The sequence below is a fragment of the Syngnathus floridae genome, chromosome 13 (assembly GCF_059516105.1).
Source record: "Syngnathus floridae isolate MCC-2025c chromosome 13, RoL_Sflo_1.0, whole genome shotgun sequence".
Lineage (NCBI taxonomy): Eukaryota > Metazoa > Chordata > Actinopteri > Syngnathiformes > Syngnathidae > Syngnathus > Syngnathus floridae.
Genome location: NC_142425.1, coordinates 8465491 through 8486376, shown reverse-complemented (window position 1 = coordinate 8486376; position 20886 = coordinate 8465491). Strand labels below are relative to the sequence as shown.

Sequence of the window (20886 nt, the reverse complement as noted above, 5' to 3'; positions counted from 1 at the left end):
TATATAAACAATCAATAATAATAATAGTATTATGATTATTACGATGATGATTGTTATTATTATTATTATTATTATTATTATTATTATTATTATTATTATTATTATTATTATTATTATTATTATTATTATTATAAAACAACTCAGTTAAGTCTATGTCCAAAACGTTTTTATATTTGGTTAAGTCCTGAATACAACAAATACTAATAGATGGATTGTGCTATACAAAGTAAAGTTCAATTTAAAAAAATACCGGCACACATAGTTAAGCGAAATTCACTTGTAATTTGTTGCGAATTATTGTAATTATGCACAAAATATAAATCGGATTTTTTTTCTCCCATATTTCTTACGTGTCCAAAGTCTCGCGATATTTCGGGTGATTTGTCCGTCACAAAGCTCCCCATCTTGGATATTTCGTTTTCTGTGGTTCCGTCTGGTCCATGTCTACAACCCGGCAAAGCTAAACTAAGAAGCGGGTACTTACTTTCTATTTCCGGAACACTAACTATCAACACAAAATTCATTTTCCTTCCCCGGGAAGAGTCTTGGACGGCAACAATGGCTTCGCGTCGCTGAAAAAGTTGCTAGCTTAACACAGTGGTAGTCCCTAGCTGCTTGGAGCTAACATTAGCAAATAGACTAATGAAGCGATCTAAACATTTTTGATGATGTAAGGACTTTTTCCCTTCTCGGAGTCACCAGCGTAACAATGGACGTCTAAATGATTTGGACCATTATATTAAACGGTAAGCATTGTGTCTTTTAACATTGTTGTGAGAGTTCATTCACGACTTCTTGACGGCTAACTCGAATGTGAACTCTCGACTTTGCTTCTCGGGTAATTTCCTGGGCCGACGTTCATATGAGTCATAACAGTTAAGGGTAAAAACTATTTCGTAATATTCCCGTAAAAAAAATGCTTTGGGAATTAAATGCTCATCGATTAACCTTAAACCATGACATTGATTACATTCGACTTTTCGTTCACGCCCTAATCAGGTTATCGACATGTTCGAACCCCTTTGTGAAAAGTATCGTGTACAATTTAAAGGCTTTAAAAAGACTCCATCAACGTGAAGCGTCTCCTTAAAAGCGAAACATAAGCCTCACAGGGGATCATTCCATTCCGTTGCCCTATGTTTGTAGCTAAGCAACTTTTGTTCACGACCACTGTGACCACCTCAGTCGGTATAAAGAAGTGTGCTTGTGCCTTCATCTACCAATTCTAAATATTAGTTTGCCCCCACCATGTAATGCTTATGCGGACACAGTTTGAGTTTCGACTGTCTTGTTTATATGAGCAGTGATCTGTTGAGTCATACAAGCAAGGCACTGCCACTCAAAAATCCAAGAAATGCTGAAATGTGAACACTTTTTGTATATTTTGCATTGGGTGTCACCACAACTAAGGATGATGTTTAAATCGGATTCAAATCCACATCGCACAGTAGAAGAATACAATTTGAAAATCACAAAGGCTGCTATTTAGCAATTAAAATTTGTTGGCAGGGTTTATTATTGCTCATTACATTTTTAATTAATCGACGAATTAATTTGTAATCTGTATTTTTTTCTCTGCAAAATCAGCATCCGTCGGGCCCTAATTTTGTTCATTTTTAATTTGATCTGCAAACTTTAATAAGCACATTTTCTTTCTTAGTCATTTATGAAACTTTGTGCTCATGCTACATACATGACTAAGCTGAAAATTTAATTACCCCTGGTTGCTCCTTGTACGCTCTGTCAGAAGAGTGTTCAGCTCAGGGCAATATCGTGTGATTCATATGACCAAACTGCATGACTTTTCTCCTTGAAAGTCCCGTAAAAAAAAAAGGAACTAACTAGGCAAGCTTTCTTCTACAAAATGAGCTGGTGTGAGGGCCCTCAAAAGGTATTTGTGTTTTTAAAGTGAATGCCCAGCTTGGACTCGATGTGGCTGCTGCACTCTTGTATTACAAGTGCAGGCAAACGTCACACACATGACATTTGATAATCTGCAGTTTCACCCGCCCTCATGGAAACAAGCAGAGGGAAAACATATTGTTGTAAAACCAGTTTTAAATGACAAGTTGACATAACATTGCGCTGTAGAAACTAACCGAGGGTATAATCGTCACAAGGAACCAGCTCATTTGAAGTACTTGATTGTATTCTTTATATTTTATCTCTCTTTGGCTCCAGCTGACTCATTTCCTTGTTGGAAAGTGCTGACTGTTCTCCTCCTCTGTGGTATTTTGATTTCTACTTGGCCTATTGGTCTGAGGAAGCTCATTGTTTATAGAAATCACAAGAGTGTGATTATGATCAGTTTAAAGTGGACCCTCATTATGTAGTCTAGTCACGCCTGACCAAACCATTTTTTCTCTTCTTTTTCTGTTGTACATCTCATCCTCGGGTAATCTCATTACTTGTCTGCAGGTGAATGGGTGAGATGAGGAGTAGTAAGAGGGCTCTGCCCATTGGTGTCACGGATCCTCAGCACACAGATAACAACATTGATACAGGTCTGTAATGAAACACACTTTCATTTTTAAGCAGTTGATGTGCCACATCACATTGTTCTAATTATCTTCTCCCTTGAACAGATCTAACAACTGCATGGAGCAGTTTGCCTCAGTCCAAAGCTGCTGTAAGTATAAAACTGAACTAAACAGCCTCTTATTTGGTCACATGATGATCACTTACTTGATTTATTTTTTATTTTATTGTGTAGCTGCGACGAATAGAAAACCATGTGGAGGCCGTTCCTGGAACGACAGCGCTCCTCCTCTCTGTCATGGACCCACCCAAAAAGAAACTATCTGTATCAGTCCGCAGCAGAGGTTGGTTATTCCAACATGTTGCTGAATCGTGTTAGGACAAATCAAGAATAATGATCTCTTTTATTTGATGATGTTCTCTTCACCACAGATGAGACAAGGGGGTCCTTAAAGTCCAAAGAGCATCGGCGCTCAAGTTCCAAAAAGAGACGCTCACGCAGCCCGCTAAGAAACGCCACCCAAGACAGCAATGTCGGCCAGGACAACAGTATGGCGCTCAGGGAACAGCTGGCTTCCTACAGGTTGGGATTGACAATTTTTACAAATATTTGCTGCCTCTGTTTGTCCTCTCAAATGTCCATATTGCTAATATATTTAAATGGTTCTGATTAAGTATATCACAACCAAATTTGATCTCTCATAGCAATAACACATGAAATGTGCTCAGTGTATTTTTTTGGGGGGGGGGGGACATCTACTGTAATGTAAATTAATGAGGACACATTTGCATAACGGGAGCTCAACCTCCATATGTGTGAATTAAGACTAAATCTTGATCCTCTGCTGATCCAATGTAATCTGGTTTGTCTCCAGGGAGACCACCCCTCCATCACAACCCTCATCTCAGCTGGAGGCTTACAGGCTGCAGTCAATGTCAGGACCTCTCTCCCCATCATCAGACGCTCAATTTAGTAAGCCCGTCTACCAGAAAGACTTTTGGGACAAGCGGATAGATGGGGACGAGGACATTGCACATTCGGAAAACAGTATAGAGGTCTGTTACTTGGACGACCCGCCCACCGCAGACACCCCGCAGACCTCTGCCGACCCGTCACATGCAATAAGTTCAGTCCTGGCCAGGGAGACGAGCAGTCCCGAGGCACAAATCACCCAGAACATGGATCTTCAGTCCAGTCCGTTTCTACCTCCTGCCTCTGACTTGCTATGTAGATGGGAAAACTCTCCCTCCACCAGTCCTGCCTCGGATAGCCAGCGTTTGGAAAACCTAAGGCGACACCAACCGGACGATAAGCTTGAAAAGCTCAAAGAGCGCATCCGAAGGCAGGTCAAACATCAGGAGGAGGCTGCGGAGAAGGAAAAAGTGTTGAACCGTCTTGAGCAGCCCATAATGGCCAACAATAACAAAGGCACTGCAGCAAAAATAAGGAAGGTAGCAGCTGCACCTCAAGCGCCTACTTACAAAGGTATCATTGACCTCTGGGACTTTATTGCCGTTCTTATTATTATAGGAGGACAATTTTCTGCAAATGCAGATCCATAAGTTGTTTCCTTCCTTTTCAGGCTTCAGCAAAACGGAGGCAAGGACACGTACTACTCATGGGAATTCGTTAAAAGAGGAGGATCTTCTTCGTTTAAACAAGGGCGCACTAAAAGACCCCATAAAGCAGTCTGCCGGTAAGACAACAAACGCTTGACATGAGGAGTGAGATACTCATGAAGTGGAGGCTTACATGTTTGTTGTATTATCGTTGCAGAAAGAACAGCACCCAGGCCGCAACGAGATAGGTATCGTCACGTACAGCAAGAAGCTAAACCAACCAGGAAAATCCACAAAGCTGCCTCTGGCCAAAATGCAAAAACTGGTAGGAATGAGGATAGCTTTTGCACTCTGATCAAAACTTATCAGACCCGGTTGTTTTTGTACTCAACCCAAACTTGGCTTGTTTTCCATGAGGCATAAATAGCTGCAGCTAATTCATGTGATTCTTCCCATCCGATCAAACAGAAACTTGTTTGTCCATGTGTATTTGGATTACCAGGAAGTGCTTGAAAATGTCTGTGTGCTTTTAAATGAGCTTTTTCAGCGCCTATCTGTACTCCACTAGCGAATAGAATATTAACCTGGTCTGTTTCTCGCAGTGATTACCCCTGCTTCCTGGCGGGAGGGCTTGAAGCTGGTAAACCAGGTACTCGGTGCAGCTCCTAAGCAAAGCAGGGAGAAGAGGCACCATCTCGATGACAAACGGCAACAAACAGGTCAACGAGCGCTTCGGTCCATTCATTATGCCACAAGGCATCTGTTTTTATTTTTTCTCAACACACATCAAGCCATCAGGCAGTATAGACAGCTGACTCAGCCCAACTGTAATCTTGCCATCTTTGCTGTTTCTCAAAGGATCTCCTTGCACCTCTTGGCAGACTATTATTATGCAGTGTCAAGCGCTAAAAAGAATGCTGAGATAAAAAAGGTGATAAATGGTGGAGTGCTTTGAGCGGCCACTCGGAATGTGCCACTCTGATGTCATAAATATGCCTTTGTTATTTACGTCCGCAAAGTGTCCGACGAAGCTTCACTGCCGAGAAGAGAGTTCTTATTTTATTGTTTTTTTTGTCCTCACTACACTCCATTCTACGTTCCAATGGTACAACACTTATACTCGGGATAGGCTTCCTCGTAAGAGGTTGGAGGTTATCTGTCCAAAAAAAAATCAATCCATGGAAGTAAAGTTGTTAAATATTTAAATCATTGAATACTTCTAGTCTTTTATGATGGTAGAAGGTCTACATGCATGACATACTTACACACCGAGGGAGCGCAGGTTTAATACATAAAAGTTTTTTTAGTCGATAACTGACTTTATATTGTCAGCTCCCCCACCGTTGCCTTATTAACTTTCACTCTACCGACTGCCATTGACCGGAAGGAATTGAGGTCGACTGGCTGTTTTGGCTGAGTGAACAATGATTCGTGCCTCGATTTGATGATGAGCTAAGGACCCTGAGAGCGGAGTAGGATTGGCTTTCGGTTAAGTTCGGCTCAACACAGCGCGGTTCGCAACTGTCTGGATTAGATTCTTTAAAATCTACTCTGTGGTTTTCCATTTAAGCGATTAACGTTGTCTTGGCAAGCCCCCGTTACTTCCATGTGATGTATTTACATGCCAGGCCAAGAACAGGAAGATAGTAAAGTGTTTTCTCCTTGGAAAGAAATATGACACGTAAATCATGAAAAGGATTTTTTTTTTATACATGCGTTTCATGTATTCATCATTTAAATGTTTACAGCTTCCCACCGGCGGTCCTACGTTGACAAAAGCTCTGAAGCAAACCACCTCCGTCACTCAAGAAGCACAGACAGAAGTCACAGTGAATTGCACGCTCAGTCCAAAAGCTACTCCAGATCCACGTCGAGCCCCTCAGCCGCTTGTCCGGTGCCTTTAGGCAAAGACCTCTTGTCAGCTGATATCCGCGCTATATTTGATGACCCACGACTTGAGTGCAAAACAGCCGAGGAAGAGGAGGCTCGATCTCGGCCATTGTCCGGACGAGGTAAAGGTGGTCAGCGTGGGAAAGCAAGGTCATTGTCTCAAACAAGGACTCCGCTCTCCTTCTGGGGAAGCACTGTGCCAACACATGTCCCCTCAAAAGGCAGCCGTAGTGCCAACCCTTCCCCACATCGGCAAGGGTCCGCAAATGAGGCTGAAACTCAGTTGAAGAAGCGCCACTACGATTCAGACAAAATCCGTCAGTACATCGTTAAGCAAAAAGAGGACCGAAAAAGACGACAGGCAGAAGAAAAGAAATCTTTACAAGAAGAGTCGGAGAGGAGAAACCAGCGGCTTCAGGAGCTCTACAGGAGGCAAAAGGAAATGGCGAAAACTGCAGTCATTCCCACCGAGGCAACTTCAACAACGCCTTGGCAGAAACGATTTAGGGACGAGACCTACAACTGGATGGATGAGAGTCAGCTTGGCGAGGTCATGCAGATGCAGTCTTCTGCTGTGTCACATCAACTGGTATTTATTACAACTCTTTTGTTGCATTGCAGAAAATATCATGACGCAATTTCCTTACTCCTGTTTCAACTTTGCACCACAGAGACCACTTTACCAACCCTCTGGCGAGTCTGATAAAGAAAATAAGAGGTTGGAAGTACCGCAGAGCCCCTCGAGCAGTGACAGGTCTTTGACCAACGATCAGCTATCTCCTCAATTAACAAGGTAAGACGTATGCAAGATGACTCGCTCTCATTACATTAATGATTTTTCAAATAGCAAATTAAATAGCAGATTTTAGCCTTTTAAAAAAGGATTAATTCAACACGTCTAATATAGACATTCACTTTAAAATTTTATTTTTTTACTTGTTGTATTTTAGTGCACTTGGCACACAATAAATTCGACAGCTTACATCTATTTTTCTTTTTTTAGGGGTGATTTGGATGGTGGAGTTCCATCTCGACTTAATCCATCTGTTCAGTCCATATCCGTCTCCAGCACAGGTGCTCTTGGGTATGCAAATTACGACCCTCACCTTTCTCAACCTGTGAGGCCAGAGAACTCAATGGTAGCTGGTGACGTCAAGCCCACCATCGCAGAACCCGCCACCTGGTCTCAGTCAAGAAAGTCCCGCTTCGACGCCCTCAAGGCCACAGCCATCTCGCTCTCTAATCGCATAGAGAGCGAAGCCCGGCAGATTGCCCGGGTTGGAATCAACTTTGGGGAAGCAACTTCATTAGACGCTGATATTTTGGCTCCAATGTCCACTCGGGCTGATCTCGATGAAAGAGCCATGGCGCCCGGACCTGGCACATTCAAAAGTGATGATTTGACATTGAGAATTCAAAGACTTATAACAAGCGCAGGTCTTAGTCCATGCCATAGTGCCTCTCTTCCGGGAGCTGGGAATTTGCACGCCTTCAAAGGACAACCACAAGAAATTCCTGCTGATGGACTAGAAAGGAACCCAGTCAATGGCTTAGAGAGAACAGATGACGCGCCTCCTTTTAGACCCTCTCGAGCAGCTGAGGACAACAAGGAGAAGCTACATGACTCAAGTGGCGGTTCGATCAGTGAGGGTACCATACTGAGTGAGGGGAGCTTCAGTAAGGATGAAATGAGCCCTCCACAACCTCCCAACAATCATGTTCCCAAATTGACAGGTGGCTACAATGAAACAACTGTTCAAAGAATAGAAGTACAGCGCCTCACTGACTTTCAGAAGGAGGCTGCCAAATGCTTGGCCCTCACGTCACCATTAATGCCTCAGAAAAGTCCCAAAATGCCCTGGGAGGAGTTGAACAAGGGAGACCCTTACAGTGTAATCAACATTTACTTAAAGAACCTCAATGTAAAAGGTGAGTTGACTCAGAATGAGAATAATACTTTGAATGTAGACAAACATTTCTCTCGTCTTTCTCTCACAGTGAGTGACAGGAATTCTCCAGTTGTTGACTCTTTTCAATCCGGAGATTCCCACAGAGACGCAGCGGCCTATGAAGATGACTTTGTGTCGTTTCATAGTAGCCAACAGTCAAAGAACAGTTCCAGTCCACACAGGTGATTGAATAAATCTTTTAAATTTGACCAGCGAGTGGCATTTATGCTGCAATTAGAAACTCTTGACGATACTGAATATTGTTCAGTTTCATGAGATTTCGGATTTCTTTTTGGCCTTTTATTGGTTAAGTGAGTGCAGCAGAGAAGTCACTGATTTGTGCGTTGTATTTTTTAGTATGGCAATGGACGGTAAAAAGTCTCCACCATCCCGAGGAAGACTGGCTTCTCCTTTGGCCTTTCCCGATTTGGGTTTGACTCAAGCCACAGCCTCTCTCAAGAATGATATTCGGAAAAATGGTACAGATCTCAGCCACAGGCTAAAGTTTTTTATAATCGTGTTTTTATTTGACATTGTTTATTTACATGAACTGTCTCGTCCTCTACCTTTCTTTTCAGGTAAACTCCATTATTCACCTAGTGCCCTGCAGCAGTATATGGCAGCAGAGCTCAAGTACCAGGAGTCCATAGAACAATCACTAAGACAGCTCGGGGATGTAGAAAGACTGATGGGTCTGCCTATTGATCCGCAGGTTAGTACAGAGTTTGCTTTAATTATGAATTTATTACTATTTGCATTGTGTGCCATATTCTTTACTTCAGATCATTTTGGATGTGCACATTGATTACCTTTGGGTTCCCTAATCATTGCAGGCCGAGCAGCAAACGTCTCCACCGTCAAGACAACGAATGACCTCTCCTTCTGGCTTTCTGGACGCTTCTCCAGCCGCAGATTTTCTCTCTCAACCCCCTAGAAATGGTGTCGGGCCCAGTAACAGCAGGCCCACGGGTAAATAATCACATCTTGCAAACATTTACAAAAGATGAAATATAGGAAAACCTTTTGGCAGGACTTTTTATTAATAGTAAATTAGTCATTTATTAGTTTTTTTTTTTCTAATCCTTCTCCCAGGTAATCTTCACTATTCTCCTGCCGCCCTGCATCAACATGTGACGGCAGAGCTTCAGTACCAGGAGTCCATAGATGAGTCCTTGAGACATCTCGGGGATCTGGAGAGGATGATGGGTGTGTCCATAGCCCAGCAGGAAAGTGCTTCAATGGCTCAAATCCTCAAGGTGGAGCAAGGCCTTGGCTTTTTATTTTATAAAATAAGCACACAGCAATGATGTTAACATTTTCTTTTGTACTTTTATTTTTGTTGTACATTTGATCGTCACAGGCCAAGCAGCAGAAATATGAGAATGACCTTTATGAGCAGAAGATCCAGGCTGAAAGAAAGGCTTTGGAGGCCCAGCTGCAGCGGGAAGAAGACCGGGAGAGGACGGCCCGGGTACAAATTCACAAAAACACTCCACAGCTGATGTGTTATTTTCTCCCCAGCAAATTTTTTTTCCAGTTATGAAGAGATTCATGTTTCAAGTGCCTGTATGTTTTTGGCCAGGCTCATGAGGAATTGCTGGAAAAACTGGTGTTAACTCAAAAAGAGACAGCTGAAGCAGCACGTCACATCAAAGAGGTGCGAAACGGTCGATTGCTTGTTCGGTTATCACGAGAAAAGCGTGTTTCCCAATGTAGACAAAAACGCCCAAAATGTCAGCGCTAAGTGAAATTTTGTCTTCCAGCTGACAGATCTGGCACGGACTCAAATCGAAGGAGCTCTGGCTGTGTCTGCTTTTGCTCCTGAGCCTTCAGTTCTGACCAAGCACCATCAGAAAAAACAGAGCAAATCAGATTCCGACAGGTAAGACCTTTCTTAAAAAAGTCCTAGCTCACTAATATATTAACTACATTGTTACTTTACAGAAGCAAACCCTAACATTATGTTGGATTTAATTCTACTTCCAGCTTCCAGAGAGAAGAATCAAGTCGAAGCCTCAGTCATACTGACTCACGACCTGTACAAAGACCCAACCCCATGTACTGGTTCTACTTTTTTACATGACACCAGTCTCATTGAATCAGTGGACTTGAGGAACTATGTATAACATGCCCCCCCCCTCTTTTTTTTTTCCAGTGCTGCAGACAAAAGCGGTCCCAACAGCCCCTCACACACACCTTCAGAACATATACAGGAGATGAACAAAGAAGAAACCGAATTGGAATGGAAGAAAGATGATGACAAGCGGGCAGACAGGGAAGCGGGCAGCAATTCAATCGAGGAGGAATGTCCCACTGCGGACGATTCCCTTTGCAGTCAAAGCATCCCCTCTGTAGCTGATGACAAGGGTACCACAAAAAAAAAAGCACATTTAAAACTCACAACACTGTCTTGTAGTCCACCACCAATTATAACGGGATCCCCATTCTTGCAGAGTACTCTTTCAAGTTTGACTCATCGAGAACGGAGGATGAGGTGGAAGAGCGCTCCTTCAGCTCTCTGCTGCCGTCCAAGGTGCACCGTCGTAGCTCTTTGGAGAACAGGCCACACCACCACCACCACGAGGATTCAGAGGATGAAGCTATAGATGAAAGCAGAACCTTAGTCTCAGGCTCACATCATGTTTCAAAGGTAAGAGGCTTGTTCTGGCACACAGTTTTGTGTGGCCACATAAATTATCTGGCTTTTTCTCCCTTAGCACGAGAATCCGAATATATCCTTTTCTGGAGGAAAAGACAGCTTCTCCCGGTTCACCATGGACATGGTGCGTCAGCACATGAAAGACGAGGACCTGCGATTGCAGCATCAGAATGCTCTGCTGCGGCTACGTCAGAAAGCCGTCAAGGAAAAAATCAGAACTGAGCTGGCGTGGCTGGAGCACCAGAAAAAGCACTTTAGGAACAAAGGTGAAGATGACAAATTGCCGCCTCTCAGGAAGAAGCAGAAGGGCCTTTTGTTAAGACTTCAGGAGGAGCAGGTACTTGATAGTTAATACTACACATGTATCCTAATCTGGCAGCACACACACTTTAAAGCTTATGTTGTTTTGAATATCTTGTAACCTCAGGCTGAGATCAAGCGTCTTCAAGAAGCAAATAAAGTAGCAAGAAAAGAAAAACAGCTGTTGCTGAAGCAGCAAGAGGAGATTGAGCGAATGAGGACCTCAACACTGAGACTAAAAGAGCGTCTTAAATCTGCTGGGGCAGAAGCGTTGCCTGTAAGTAGTACAACAGTAAATCACCCACACACGGATCAAGAAAAAAGTTAACCGAATTTTTAACCTTGGATAAGAAATTGAAAAAAAAAAAAATCTGTCTCTTCCGCAGGAGTCTCCAATGTCAGAAACCCCGGTTTCAGAAGCAGCACCTTCTAGCATGAGACCTACCGATGACAGTCGTACACCATCGCCATCTCCGTCAATGTCTGCAAGTGAGACCAGCAGCATCATGCAGAAGCTCAAGAAGATGCGTTCTCGCATGGATGAAAAGTAAATGCTCTTCTTCATCGATACAGTTTTACTGAATTAGCTTTTGGGAACCTCCCTTGCCCTTGTTGTTAATTATCAGTGCTGAGTTTGGAGAGCTCAAATCTGCTTACTAACAAAACAAAGTCAGACTAACAATTATTCAATTGCATAGTAATTTTCTTGCTGTGCATGCTCCATGCTCCCCTTTTAGACTTGGCTGGCTTTCATAGTAATGCACCTCCCAATTTAATCACATAATACTGTATTATAGAATAGATTTTCTGATTTTAAATTATTTTATTTTGGGATACACTAATACAAATGTCAGTATGGGTAAAAATGGCATTTTTAAGAAAGGTTTGTGATTTTGAAAAATATTTGCTTTTTTAAAAAGAAAAAAGTAGGCGCCAATTTCCATCACAAATACAATACTTAATGGCATTATTAAATATCTGTAGTTGGTATCGAGTACTCAAACATAAATATTTGTACGTGGTCTGAAAAGCAATATCGCTGGATCTCTTCGTCTCTTTCTGTTCCTACTTGTTTTTGTTGACCAGTAGCTGCATGTGATTGGAATTAATAAGGCTTTTTGTCTTTGCCTACCAGCTTAGGTCATGTGATTGCAGAGCCTTTCACAACAGAGTTGTTAAAAACAGTTTGGTTAATATTTCTCTTCACATCACACTTGTATCATGATGGCTCTTTTGGCAAAGTGATATTAGCTTTGCAATTACAACATTTACTTACCTGAATGGTCATTAATATTTACTATATGTTTGGAAATTAACAGATAAACATTAGTGATATTGATCAGGCTTTTATCAGGGAGCTTTTTTGTTGCCAACAATTTTTTCAGAATTATTTATTATCTATTTATGACTGCTAGCCCCGCGTTTGCTCATTGTCTTTCTCGCAATTGTGCAAACAATAACACACTAACAGTCACGTATCCCGGTTTCAAATACACACCCTCCTGAAACTGGCATGGCGGCCCCCTTTTGTGAACAATACACATTTCTGATTATTGCATGCCTCCATGTTTGAATATTAACTAAATTCCAGCAGCCAGCTGACTGTTCCAAAGAGACACCCAAAACATACGCTCATGTCGTTCTTTTCTCTCCCTCTCTCTCTTTACTTGTTTCCGTCCCTTTGTTTATCTGTTTTTCTTTGTTGTCATTTCCCGTCACATTCTGTCTCTTCGACATTTCACGTCTGTGTGTTTTGATTTGTTTTGTTGCACGTTTGTGTGTTGTAGACACTGTTCTCCCGTCCACTGCTTCTTCTCTGTGTTCACGGCCCAGCACTGGGCCTCCCTTATTGTTTGTCTTCCCAACCTTCACCCTAAATTCCAGCTCTTTATCTACAACCAGTTGGACAGGTACTGTGCAGTTCTCCCTACATCTTCCGCCGCACTTGCACCTTGCCTTGGCCCCCCTCCCTCAACTCACATTCTCTCCACTCCCCCTCCCAATGGAAATGCTTGTGATCAACACTTTGACTCTGGGAGTGTGATGGATTTCTGAGGTTTCAAGTTTTTTTCCCCCCTTTGCAGGATGGCATTTGCAGTGAGGGACGTTTTAGATATCCATGGAAAGATGTGTTGAAATAATGTGTTGACAGCTTCACACAAGATTTAAAATGTTTACCAGGACACAAAATAGTCATTTTAATTTTGGGCAGTGGCTGATTTGAGAAGTTCAAAGGTTATGCATATTTTCACGGGTGTCGAACATCTCTGTTCCTTCTCGGCTTACAGGTTTACAAGAGCTGCAGATTCAGTTTCTTCGCGTACTAAGTATGGCGGTTATTAATACAAAAATTTAAAACCAAGCCACAATTTTGAATGCGTGGACTTAATATAATTAAGTCACATGTTTCGTTAATGAACCCAATACATCTTAATTGTCCCTTTTTATTGGGTAACAAAAATTGGCATAGGGCTAATATAATTAATGAGCACAACGCCATTTTCTGTAAAACAGTACATTGATGATTTTTCAGTGTCTGATCTGGGTTTTTTTTCTTGCTGGACTCTAATCCCCTTTGGTAAACGGGTCTTCCTCGCTTGTATGACTTATTAGTCCGAGAAATACAAGTAGATAACGTAACGCATGTCTGAAGTGAATTTGCGGTGAAAACGGTGATTTGAATCTGCCTGCTTGGAATTTTTTTGCTATGCTAAACATCTTTCTCCTACTTGAACCATTACTGTTTTTCCTGGTTTGGCAACACTACCTTGCATTTTTCTTCTGTCTTTAATCACATCTGAATTTTTCTCCTTTCTTTCCCTCCCCCTCCACACACGCTTCTTCTCTGCATTGTTCTTTTGCGTTATTCCCACCATCCACCTATTAGATTCCTGACTAAGCGGGAGCAGCAGTTGATGCAGCGGCGTCATCACGCTGAAGAGCTGCTGCAGTGGAAAAAGCGGCTCGATCAAGAGGAGGCAGAGGTCCGGAGGATAGAAAAAGAGGCCCTGGCTAGTTGGGGCGCTGGCGGTGTCACATCGGAAAGTCGGAGCAAGACAATCTCTGAAATTATCCCCAAGTCCAGTCACCATCGAAACTCGGAACCAAAAGCGATCGGTGAGAAAGGTGATCAAAGTCTTTAATTATGAAATAAATAACTTTTTACTCATATCATTGATGTGGCTTTATTTTCAGGGTATGGGACTGAGGATGATTATTCGTCAGCAGCATCCGAGTGCAGCATCCACACAGAAGGCCACTTGCAGGAATCAAGAAGTCCATCCTCAGCACCACCTGCATCAGTGGCTGAAATGACGCTTGCCTCGGACCCGGGCAGCCCTACAAATTACATTGAGGACTTTGCTGCTTCACTCACACTCAGCAAACAGGTTTGCACAAATGTCGCTACTCTAAGGTGGTCCATAAAAATGTTACTCACAGTTGCTGCTCACTGATATTGTCGTCTTAAAATAATAAATTGTCATATACTCTTTTTAGTCTTCTCCAATCAAAGGCAGCCACAATCATGCCTCTCCTTCTGATATCAAGAGTGCGAGTAAGATGCAGCCTCACTCTTCACACCAAATATCCAAGCAGGCCGCAAATAAGGGCACGGAAACACCTATGGCTTCACAGACCGGTGAGTTTGATAACAGCACAACTCAGTTGTGTTAGAATTGCAAGCTGAGCCCAATATGAGAGCTTTACTGTTGTGAAGTAGGAAGAGGGTAAACGGAAAAAAGGTGAACATAAAGAAGCTGCCTAGCTTGCACTGTGTTGTCAAGTGCAATGTGATGCTGCAAGCAATTTCCACTGTGCAGCAGGAAAAGAGATCACAAAGTGCTTCACTTGGTACAATGAAAAAAAACAATGATGTGGTTAAATCAACAAACTCAATTTATAAAGAAACCCTCAATGAGTTTCTATTGCACATGTTATTTGACAAGCCGCTTAAAAGTGAACTTTAGACATAAAGAAAACATAAACTAAATCCCCAAATAATTGGGTTTAAGTTTGAGTGTGCCCAAGTTGGATTACACGTTGCTAATCACAGAGGTCTGATTTTGCTCACACATTCTGTGATGTATTTCTTTTCCCTTCCGTTTGCTTTTTCAGAGCCCATTTCAGAGCAGAGTGACATAGAGAGCCGTATCAAGGCCCTGAAAGAGGAGCTGAGGAAGCGCAAGTCAATGGCGAGTCAGCTCAAAAGGGAGCAGAAGATGAGGCAGAAGGAACGCCTGAAGGCACAAGAGGCCAGCCTGCTGAAACAACTGGAGGTAAACATTGGACATTTTCTTCCGGTTTGCCATTTGTGTTTTTCTTATTGTGTCTTCTCTTTTTTTATTTTCAGACCTATGACAACTACATTGGAAAAACTAAGGCAGAGCTCAGCAAAGAACCTCTGCCATCACCTCATAGCAAGTCTCAGAAGAAAGATCCCACCTTAGCTGCAGATCAATCCGGCCCCTTGTCTCCTATCAGAAGGTACTACGGAATTATAATCGATTATTAGACACCTGTGAGAAACTAAAATCATAATATTTTCAGGTCTGAAACGAGTGAAGTACCTACTGTGGGGCCAACCAGCGATTCATCACTCCACCAAAGTACGTTTTTCTCCGCTCGTAATTGTCTTTTGATGCCATACGAAGTATTTTGACTCCAAGCGTCTCTCCTTCATTTAGATCTTAGCAGATCTACCTCGGCACCTGAAGAGCTCAATGTTGAAGTGGTGTCTCCTTCCCCTGTACGTGACGGCCCTGATTTCCTGATCTCGAGTCACGACAGGTTTCACTCACCAGACTCTACTTTAAGACCTTCTACCAAGTCCCAAATAATAGAGTCTGAGAAGGATGACACTGTTTTGGAATCGCATTCTGCTGCAGCGGACCTCATCGCTCACACCAATGATAAGTCCCCATCAGATCAATCCTGTAGGCTAGACTTGGATGTCATTTCCTCGGCGAAGGAGGCAACGATAAGGGATGTCCAGGCTTCTTCTCCTCTGACAGATTACCAAGATGACTTTGAATCAGCACTTTCATCACCTAGAAAAGAGCAGCACATTTCCAAGCCGGACTCTGTTTGCCATTCTGAAATCAGGGATAGCAGTCAAGATGAAGAGATTGAAGAGGAGATTGCTGAAGACTTGAGTCACTCTTCAGTTGCTAGTGGTGAAAGCCACGAATCTGGACGACTACTTGATCTTCAGAAAACTGAAGACTCTAACAATGATAATCAGAGCATTCATTCCATCTCCCCAGCACCCATCCCTCAATCTCACATCCCGATCCCTCCGATTATCGATGAAATGCCAAGTTTCAACGTCGGAGACCGTGTTCTCGTCGGTAACGTCCAACCTGGGACACTACGATTCAAAGGTTCAACCAGCTTTGCTGGAGGTTTTTGGGCCGGTGTGGAGTTAGACAAGTCTGAGGGGAGCAATTGTGGCACCTACAATGGAGTCGTATACTTTGAGTGCCAAGAACGTCATGGGATCTTTGCTCCTCCTGAAAAGATCAGCCATCTGTCTGCTGAGGTTGAGATCATCTCAGACGCCGCAGGACACGACAACTTGCACTCAAATGATGCGTCAGAGCCGCGTGAGGATGAACATAAAAGCGACGAGGATGTTTCAGAAAAGATAGAAATTCTGGAAAACAGTGAAGAAACCTCTCAAAACGATGTCATTGTAAACTTGATAGTTAACCCGGAACTAAACCTCAATGACCAGGAAGAACCAAAAGCCGAAACTCACCTCGAAAATCACAACCAGTCCATGCCACAGAATGAACTGGAGATAAGGGACACACTCCAGAAAGAAAATGTGCTTGACCAGTACTTGCCACCAAGTAGTCCAGAATTTGATATAGTCGAGAAGGACGAGTCTCTTGACCAGTCCACATCAACAAACAGTCAGGAGATTTCTGCAGTAGCAGAGAAAGAAGAGGTGAGCCCAGATAACCAGTTGATAGTTTCTGAGCTTTCCCAGGAAGCTGGTGATCACAAGGATGTGCAGAAGGAGAGAATTTCTTCAGTCACTTTAGCCGACAAACTACTGAATAACTTTGTGATTGACACCGTTCAGCATTTGGTTCAGATTAAAAAGGCCAAAGAGCAAAAAATTGAAGCTTCCAATCAGATCAGTGAAGACATCGTCTTGGAATCAGAGGAACAAGGGCGTATTTCATTCTTGGAAGCTCATGATGGACTATCTTCCGAGCCGTCCTCGCCAGAGTTTTGTAATCGACCGGTGAGTCAAATTCTTCAATTAATTTTTCCTTCCAACCAAAATCCAGTGTTATCCCGATAATCCTGTATCTAATTCATCTGAAAAAAAAATAGATGAATGTTTAAAAGTAATTTTCTTTTCCAACAGGAAAGCCCAATTTTGGGGGCTAGTGGGCAAGAAGAGCTTGTTAAGCGACTTGCTGAGCTGGAACTGAACCGTGATCTGCTGGACGAGCTAGGCGACGATCAGGATTGGTTTGATGAGGACTTTGGCCTCAGCTCACGGAGGGAACAGCAGAGACTCCAACAGAAGCACAGGGACAAAGAGACAAACCTCGGCGCGGGAAGGTCTGCCTCTTCGGCTGAAGATACCCTAAGAGGATTGGCATCGCACCCAGATGGAGACCAATCAGCAAAGACACCACCAAGACCCGCACTCCCTCTTCCACTACCCCCTAAAGTGCCAGAACAACCTGTCATGGTGGTGCCCCACTCAGTCGGCGAGGTCGAAAAGATGGTCCATGCTGCCATTCAGGAGATCTGGGAGAGCTGTGGCCTTACAAAGGAAGGAAACGTTACACTATCACACACAACCCGCCCCAAACCTTCCCAAGAGTTTTTCAATGTCAAGGACATCACCGACGACACGGAGGCCATCGCCATCCGCAGCTACAAAATGGTGAGAACACGCGTAAAAGTTTTAAATGGTTTATGGGCAGATGCAGCTAACACTTTAGAATAGGTTCAATCAAACAACAAATAGATAACCAAAACACCTGCATTCCAAAAGGCTGTGTATGACCTGACATGGGAGATCCTCCAGGACATCTATGCTGAAGACCCCAACGCCAACCAGCCTGAGTGGGTTAAGCCGCAACGAATCAGGCCCGCCTTTTCCCACAGAGTCAAGACACCAGGAGACATCAATAAAGTGCAGGTACGATTTAAATGTCTTCTAATCACCATCACACACTCAAAACTCCCAAAAATCAAATATCTAATCATGTCTGTTGTTTAGGAATTTGTCACAGAAGAAGTTCTCAAACTTTACGGTTTGGCCAAAAACAAGAGTAAAAAGTCCGACTGGCAGAAGATGTTAAAATTTGGCCGAAAGAAACGAGACCGAGTTGATCAACTACTGGTAAGGACACACAATTACATTACAGCACCACGGAAGTTTTACGTCACATGCGTACAGCTCTTAAAGTTTTGCGCTCAAGTGAGAATATCTTACAAACATTCATATGTCATACGTGTCCACACCAACACCTCCTTGAACACCGGCCAACTTCTGCTCTGTGTATTCCGCGTGCAGGTAAAGGATCTCCACGAGGAGGAGGCTCAGTGGGTCTGCTACGAAGAAGACGAGCTGTCAGTCAAGATGCAACTGGCGGACAGCATCTTCGACTTGTTGCTGAAGGACACGGCAAACTCGCTCCGTCTCATCACCAAGAGGGCCGCCATCAGTTGAATGTAATCCTCTTTAAATATGTACATGGGTGAAAAGCGTAGGGTTGCTGATAGACCAAAAAAAAAAAGTGTATATATAGCAACCAAACGTTGGACTCAAAACATTTTAACATACTTTTAATTTCAGTAACTGAAATGTCACTGAACTGAAAGATGTCGACTGCTCTCAATCGGGACAGCACAGAAATGATCTAAAGTATTTTATTTATATTCTTAAAAAAATAATAATAATTGAATAGAAATTATAGTCTGCAATTGTATATTATCCTGTCAAGATATATAAAAAGGAGAATTTTAATTTTTTTTCAAAGAAAATTATAAAAGCACAATTATGAGTGTGGCAATAGACTGTCAGAGATTTAAGAGAAAGAAAAGAACATTTTTAGTATTTAAGACTCACGGTAATGATAAAAGTGTCCCACTTTTATGCTTTGTGTTGATTGTAACTATCCATACAGCCTGCAAGTAAAATACTACTGATATCCTTTTTAGGCGATTGATTCTTAGTTGCTTTTGTTTACTTCTCCACAGCAGGTGTATGATGCTCTCAAGTGCACTACATATTAACATACAGTGTGAAAGTGGGACACCAAAAAAAAGATTACGTACTGTACTACGGTACTGAAATGCTGGATTTGAGCCTTGCGGTTCCCCCCCCCCCCCTCCTTTCTACGACACCTGCTTTTCGCAAAGCAAACGATCGGTTAGCGCAGCGTCTCCTCATCCTCAGTGCTGCGAAACATTTAACCAAGAGCTGCCGAGAACAGGTGACGACGGTCAACATTCAGTTCAAGTGCCTCCTTTACGTTTTAACAACACTGTTTGATGGCTCAGCGTGTTTTCCACGAATGTCCTATTTTCCAACTGCTGTAAACGGTCCTTTTGAAATTCTCCTACTCTTAACCGGTTTACCAAGTACAGCCTCGTTGACTTCAGTTTTGGCCTTATCGCTCCCGATATGTCAGTTTGTTTTTTTTAACCTTCTTGTGTTTCTGTGCCTCAGCCCGATGTATGTAAACACAGTTGAGCGGTGACTATGACCGTCTCCAGCCACTCGTGATCCAGTAGTCTTTTTCTAGCTCATTATGGGTAAGAGAGCTCTTTACTTTCTGACATTTTAAGCTGAAGTGACCTTAACTTAAACCTGTTTATACCTTCAATGTTTTCTTTTTATATAGTCGCTGTTTAGATAATGTACCAAAAATGTGATGCAAACCACAACCCTCCCAGATTGTCTTCTTAAATCGATTGTATATTGGAGAAAATAACCTTCTCTGTTGTAACTATGCAGTGCTTCTTGTCGTAGACTGAACAACTTTTTTTAGATCTACTATCATCTTGGTGTAGAGGGGAAACTTTTCTTCTCTCAAGCAGAAGATCATGTAATATCTGGTCCTGGTAAGAGTTAAGTTAACCCTATCCTGCTAATTTCCCCCCCTTTTTATTTTTTGGAAATGTCAATAAATATTTATATTATTGTTCTGTGAGTGTGCACCAAGTGCACTTGGCTTGTATAATACTTTTATTGGGTGTAAATATCCAGTAAGTCCATCAGACCCACTTTTACTGACTTCTCAGTGATTGTTGGCGAATGAACGGTTTACTTTGCAAGCATGTACATAATATTTGTAGACTTTGGAATTGTAAATAAAGCTTTGTTTGTAAAGCAACGCTCTGTTGCACTGTTTGATTAAAAAAAACTGGATTGGATATGATTTCATTAAAAAACAAAACGTGGATTGGATATTGTTAGACATGAAAATGTGTGTGCAGGGGTTACCTCATTATTGTGGTATTTAGTGTACAGGCTGTAAAATTCCCACAGCTCATATAGTTATTTGTGGTCCAAACACATACACTGACGCCCATCTGTGACATGGCAGTGTTGACAATTAAATGTTATGTTTCTAAATATTAACCTAACAATGGCCTTAGAAGTTGCTAGATTAGCTCAAATTCACTGAATAGTTTCTCTAAGCAAAATGACATTTAGAGATTAGAAAATGTACTTAATTATTAGTAAATGTAAATTAGATCTTTTTAAGGGGAGGTGCTATTTTATGACTACTACACTGCCCATTTATATTGGAACGAAAATATGTTTTACCACTAGAGGGCTCTGAATGCCATGATTTAAAAATACTCTGCCTTTTTTTTTTAGATAAATTCTTTTCACAAAACAATCCAGGATTCTAGCGACAAAGTGAGTACTATGTTATTTTTGAAAGTATTAAATTCAATGGATATAGAAAGTCCACACACCCTTCCTTGTACTAATTCCAAGTTTTTGTGATACAGTATATGATCAATCATTTCAAAACTTTTTTCACCAATAACCTGTACAATATA

At 42.3% G+C, this 20886-nt stretch overlaps 1 protein-coding gene across 4 annotated transcripts; it reads left to right on the top strand.

The window, feature by feature from the left end:
* Positions 1-389: 389 nt before the first annotated feature.
* Positions 390-20207, top strand: cep350 (centrosomal protein 350). 4 transcript variants are annotated; one of them, XM_088395041.1, is made up of 39 exons: positions 390-746; positions 2419-2504; positions 2586-2629; positions 2714-2822; positions 2911-3061; positions 3354-3964; positions 4062-4175; positions 4256-4363; positions 4641-4757; positions 5787-6517; positions 6600-6721; positions 6932-7857; positions 7927-8059; positions 8235-8356; positions 8456-8589; positions 8711-8846; positions 8970-9133; positions 9238-9348; positions 9460-9534; positions 9641-9759; positions 9864-9935; positions 10033-10244; positions 10331-10527; positions 10595-10873; positions 10964-11113; positions 11223-11383; positions 12624-12746; positions 13724-13962; positions 14032-14225; positions 14335-14476; positions 14953-15113; positions 15188-15321; positions 15385-15443; positions 15522-17089; positions 17216-17746; positions 17858-18004; positions 18086-18208; positions 18383-18540; positions 19541-20207. In XM_088395041.1, exons 2-38 carry the CDS (start codon positions 2423-2425, stop codon positions 18536-18538), a joined length of 8757 nt encoding a protein of 2918 aa, XP_088251167.1. In that variant the 5' UTR covers positions 390-746; positions 2419-2422; the 3' UTR covers positions 18539-18540; positions 19541-20207. The 4 variants fall into 4 exon arrangements, with proteins under 4 accessions (XP_088251167.1, XP_088251169.1, XP_088251168.1 ...); XM_088395043.1 differs by having other exon boundaries at positions 8970-9104; positions 9239-9348; positions 18383-20207; XM_088395042.1 differs by having other exon boundaries at positions 13724-13953; positions 18383-20207.
* Positions 20208-20886: the final 679 nt, after the last annotated feature.